Raw genomic sequence first — 5,820 nt, forward strand, 5'->3', positions numbered from 1 at the left:
TATATTTTATATCCCAATGTCATTGCTATCACCGGTCGCATACTTAACAAAGCGCACATTTTTATTAAAACTTGTTTACGATGGGAGTACCAGCATTTTTTCGATGGTTAAGCAAGAAATATCCATGTGTTATTATCGAGTGTAATGAGAATAAGGTAACCAATGTTGTGTGCAATATTACATGTTATTAAATTACTAATTTTGGATTACCTTAGCACACTGATTCAGAGTCAGGCAAAACAATTTATGAAGACTCCACTTTACCAAATCCCAATGGCGTGGAATTTGATAACTTGTATCTCGATATGAACGGTATTATACATCCTTGCACTCATCCGGAAGACAAGCCGGCGCCCAAAAATGAGGAAGAAATGATGGTTGCAATATTTGACTGTATTGACCGATTATTTGGAATTGTCCGTCCTAGAAAGTTATTGTATATGGCTATCGATGGAGTTGCCCCCCGGGCGAAAATGAACCAGCAGAGGTCAAGAAGATTTAGGGCCGCTAAGGAAACCATTGAAAAAAGATTGGAGGTTGAGCGCATTCGCGAGGAACTATTGACACGAGGTAAAAGATTGATATAATTTACAAGGAAGATATTTTTTATTACATAACTTATTTTTTCTTCTAATTTTTTAGGCTGCAAGTTACCACCTGAAAAACAAAAGGGTGAGCACTTTGATTCCAATTGCATTACCCCAGGAACACCATTTATGGATCGATTGAGCAAATGCTTGCACTATTACATTCACGAGCGACTGAATAATAATCCTGCATGGAAGGGTATAAAAGTTATTTTATCTGATGCCAATGTGCCTGGAGAGGGAGAGCATAAAATAATGGATTACATTCGGAAACAACGCGCTCAACCTGATCATAATCCCAACACTCACCATGTACTTTGCGGAGCTGATGCGGATTTGATTATGCTGGGACTGGCAACGCATGAGCCCAACTTCACCATTATTCGTGAAGAATTTCTTCCGAATAAACCAAGGCCTTGTGATGTTTGTAATCAATTTGGTCATGAAATGGATAAATGTGTTGGGCTTGGCGCAGTAAGCATAACTGGGGCAAATTATACGCCAGATATTCCTATTGGAGCAGAAGTGAAGTATATATTTGTTCGTTTAAGTGTTCTAAGGGAATATCTAAAGAAAACTCTGGAAATGCCCAACTTGCCGTTCAAGTACGATTTCGAAAGGGCATTGGATGATTGGGTGTTTATGTGCTTTTTTGTGGGAAATGATTTTCTACCTCATTTACCTAGTTTGGAAATACGAGAAGGAGCAGTTGATCGTTTAGTTGAGCTATACAAGAAGTGCGTCTATAAAACTAAGGGCTACTTGACAGATTCAGGGGATGTTAACTTAGACAGAGTTCAATTGATAATGACTGATTTGGGAAATGTTGAAGATCAAATCTTTAAAGATAGGCAGCGTAGGGAGCAACAATTTAAAGCCAGGCAAAAAAGAGAAAATCATAACCATAAAGCATTGGAGAAATCTGTTTTCGGACCGACGGCAGTTGGACCTGATTGCGGAGGAGGGAAATCCATAACGAATTATAAACAGGAAGCAGCTGCTGTCCGACAAGGAGCCACAAAGCGTACCAGTTCAGAGGCTCATTTAGATGATGATGAAGAAAATAATGACGAAGTGCGTCTATGGGAAGACGGATTCAAGAATAGATATTACGAATCTAAATTTGATGTATGTCCGGAAAACCTTCAGTTTCGTTATGCTGTTGCATTGCAATATGTTCGGGGATTGTGCTGGGTCCTTAAATATTACTATCAAGGATGTGCCTCTTGGAATTGGTATTTTCCGTACCATTACGCTCCATTTGCATCTGATTTTGTAAATATTCAAGGACTATCTACAGCATTTGAAAATGGAACCAAGCCGGTAAGCAAAAATTGGTAACGTTTGTCAATTCAATTATCACAATATCGTAAAAAATAAAACTATTTCATCGTAAGCATTTTTCCTTTTGTAGATTACTAAAATTCGTTGTTTTATTTTCAGTTTCACCCACTGGAGCAATTGATGGGCGTTTTTCCAGCAGCCAGTAGTTCACATGTCCCTCAACCATGGGCACAATTAATGTCCGATCCAGTAAGTATTTGTGCAACGTTAGCTCAACTCGAAATGTATTTAAATTTTTAGAAAATATGTCATTTTATATATGTCTGCTTCTTTTAGGACTCGACCATTATAGACTTTTATCCTGAAGACTTCAAAATAGATCTTAATGGAAAGAAATTTGCCTGGCAAGGTGTTGCCTTGTTGCCATTTGTTGACGAAAAACGGCTTTTTAAAGCCCTTCTACCACTTCATGACGATTTAACAGAAGAAGAAGGTAATTATGAATATTTATGAAAAGAAAAATTGTAACTATACAGATATGTATGGATATATTTCCATACTTACAGTGAAACGAAACAAAAGAGGAGATAACAATTTATACATAAGTAAATTAAGTCTTCACTACAAGACTGTTAAGAAGCTTTACAATTCATCGCATATTTCTGAAAACGGTGAAACTGCCATATCGTTTGATGGAATGAGTGGAACTATTTCTAAATCAGAACTAAATATTGCATTGGAGGGGTAAGTGAAGAAAGCAAAACAGTATATGATTTGACCAATAATACAAACATATGTATATACATACATATACATATTTTCTTATGCTTTCATACTTAGAGTTTTGCAATCTCCAATACCTGGACTTTCAGATATAACAGATAATACGGCTTTAACTGCATTATTTAAAGATCCTATATATGCTGATGATTATATTTTCCCGGCGCGACGGCTTCCTAATGCTGAAGATCCTCCGCAAGTTTTACAGCCCGAAGGTCACAAAAACGGACCAGTTATCGGTAATCAAAAATATCTCAACTACCTTCATTTTTAATATACATATCTCTATATCTAACCGACATAGTTCAATTGATTTATTCAATCTTAATTTGATTCTCTCAGGCTTCGGTGGACACCATCAAAGAGCTTACCTTCCGCCTGGTGCTCATCGATTAGCTTCATCTAGTATGAGAAATCCAAGAATGGATAGCGGACAATATTATGAAAACAATGGTAGAAATGGAAGAAATTATAATTATAATCAAACTCAAGGTAATAAAAGACTATATCATGTTCACAAAATGTTTTCAGTAATAATAAAGAGTATGTAGCAGTGGTAAGTAAATGTTTATAAGTTGTGTGTCTGTGAGAGAACCCCCAAAAGATGAACTAAAATGCTAATCGAAAATGCCTTTCTAAATTATTTAGTTTAAAAAATTATTGTTAAAACAATAGGAAGACAAAATAGAAGACATATTTAGGAAATGAAAAATAATAAATTAAAGCAAGTATTTACTCAGTTTTATTCAATTTGAGATATATGTCGCTATATCGAAAACGAACTGTGATGAGCTAGCTGTCTTGTGTGCATGTATTTTTGAGTGCGATTTCCTAGTCAAAGTGTATACAAAAGTTTTCTGGGACAAACTTCAATGCATTTACATGCTTGTTTTTGCACAAAGTCATGATTTTGTAATATCATTTTTTTTTTTTTATTGGGGAAATTCTGTACTCAATTTTTCAAATTTATGGTCAAGTTATGCAAATATAATTATTATGAAATGATTATCAATGATGTGTTCATAGTGTAGTTGTGGTTTGCTTTTGTAGTGTCTTATTTTTCGTATATAACTTGGTTAAGTTGTTTATGTATTGTAGAATACAAATTTAATTTCGTTAAAAAGTAATTATTCACTTACTCTAAACTACTGTTTCAATGATTATATAATCATTTTTCACATTCGCATCATAAATTACAACTTAAGTCAAGTTTGAAGTTAGACATTTTGTCCTTAAAAATATCTAATAGCCAATAAAGTTTTGAGGTTTTTACTAACCAAATTTTTTATATTGATGTGTACGTTTGCTACCGTAACTATTGTTTTTTTTAAATTTAATATTTGTTTTTATTTGTTGTGAAAAACGTTTAATCAATATATCAATCAAAATAAGGATGATACACAGAAGTTAAAAGAATTGCGAGAAAAAGCAACTGAGACAATAAATATTTCTTGCTAATAATATTACTACACACATAAAACTGTGAAAAGTGATAGTACAAAAAAAAATAATGGAAAAAGTGTACGTTCGCGACCCGCACGGCACGTTTGCTATCGGTACTTAATTCAATTTAGAAAAAAATTAATGGAGATATTTTTCTGTGAATATAACCGATTGAAAGCTACATGAATCCTCTATAGGCGTAGACTTAACGATTTCTATTTCTATATGAAAACAAAACACGCTGAACCCTATCATTTACAAGAAGCATAATTTACAATAACCAAATGCTATTGAAAAGCAATAAAAAGTTTCGGAAATGTTTGTTTTCTATTTATAAAAACTTAAAAGACTTGGGAAATTAAAACAGCCACATATGTATTGTATGATCAAAACTCTTTGATATTTAAATGAACATGATAATAACTGAATTATTTCTACTTTCAGGATATTCACCAAATCAAACTTTTAATAGACAGTACAATCAGAGGTATAACGATAGCAATTATATTCAGCAGCAACAACAACGCAATAATTTCAATAGTACCATGAGTAACACTTACCGTCATCCAAAAAGAGGCAACTTCCAACAGCACAACAACTATAGAAGATTTTAATTATGCCTGTAATCGAACAAGACGCAATTGCAAATGAAAGAAAACGAGATGGGATCCTTAATAATGTGTTTTGTATCTAATGCGGATTTGTATCAATGATGCTGATTTCAGCAGTTGAATTTAATTTGATGGAAAATATATAACGTTAATCCAACCCAAAAGTTTTAAAAAGTATTTTTATTGTCAGAACTACATTGGTACTCAAAAGTATTTACCTAAAATACAGGGGTTTGAACTTTTTTCTAGAAAATATTTGGATGTTTGAACACCATTGTATATCTTAATTTGTATTTTTTACTGCACATTTCAAAATAAAATAGTAATTAATATAGTAGGATTCATTTATGCTACCTGTCATAATATGATGCGCAATGTATAAGAGGGGTCAATTTAACAGCGAGCCATTTATTGACGAAAAATTTTCAATGATTGGTTTTAGCGACGGGTGAGATAGTAACACGTATTCCTGCTTCCTTTGTCTGTAAGCCTTGGAGATCATATTGGGTCAATTCCAATTCAAAGTGTCAATGTAGAGCATCTATGTTATCCATCATAAATTGACTATAAGCGGATATATTCGGCAGCTTGTTATGTGTAAGATCGTTCGCGAAATTGTTTGCGTCGCTTAACAAGTTTTGATTATCAAACGTATATAGTTTGTAGTATAAGCCTTTTCTCGCTTTGTTATCGGGTACTTTGCTCGGCTCCTAAATATTGCCTTCCTTACCTTTACGCTGCATTTGCATCTGATTTTGTGATTGTTGACAGCATTTGAAAATGAAACTGAGCCGGCAAACCAGATATTATTTATAAATGCCTTATCACATTATCCCTATTGAATTAATTAAATTAAAAAATAAATTTTCTTAGTTTATATAACAATTTATAGCCGTTAAATTTTCTTAGTTTATATAACAATTTATAGCCGTTTTTCAGAAGCCAGTAGCTCACATGTCCCTGAACCAACTAATTAATGTCCAGTGCAATAAGTATTTGTTCAACGTTAGGATATGCTTCAAATGTATTTAAATCTTTAGAAAGACTTTTTTTCAAATATGTCTTAATGTTAGAAAATTAATGGCGTTTGCATTGTTGCCGTTCGTTGCAAAAAG

General features: G+C 33.4%; 1 protein-coding gene across 1 annotated transcript; it reads left to right on the top strand.

The window, feature by feature from the left end:
• LOC108604656 (5'-3' exoribonuclease 2 homolog) lies at nt 1–4,862 on the top strand. The gene is made up of 9 exons (XM_017994205.1): nt 1–155; nt 216–570; nt 643–1,910; nt 2,031–2,120; nt 2,208–2,364; nt 2,438–2,615; nt 2,712–2,890; nt 2,994–3,143; nt 4,539–4,862. The coding sequence occupies exons 1-9, from the start codon at nt 81–83 to the stop codon at nt 4,706–4,708; spliced, it is 2,622 nt and encodes an 873-aa protein (XP_017849694.1). The 5' UTR covers nt 1–80; the 3' UTR covers nt 4,709–4,862.
• The last annotated feature ends 958 nt before the right edge of the window (nt 4,863–5,820 follow it).

Source organism: Drosophila busckii, chromosome 2R (assembly GCF_011750605.1).
Source record: "Drosophila busckii strain San Diego stock center, stock number 13000-0081.31 chromosome 2R, ASM1175060v1, whole genome shotgun sequence".
Classification (NCBI taxonomy): Eukaryota; Metazoa; Arthropoda; class Insecta; order Diptera; family Drosophilidae; genus Drosophila; species Drosophila busckii.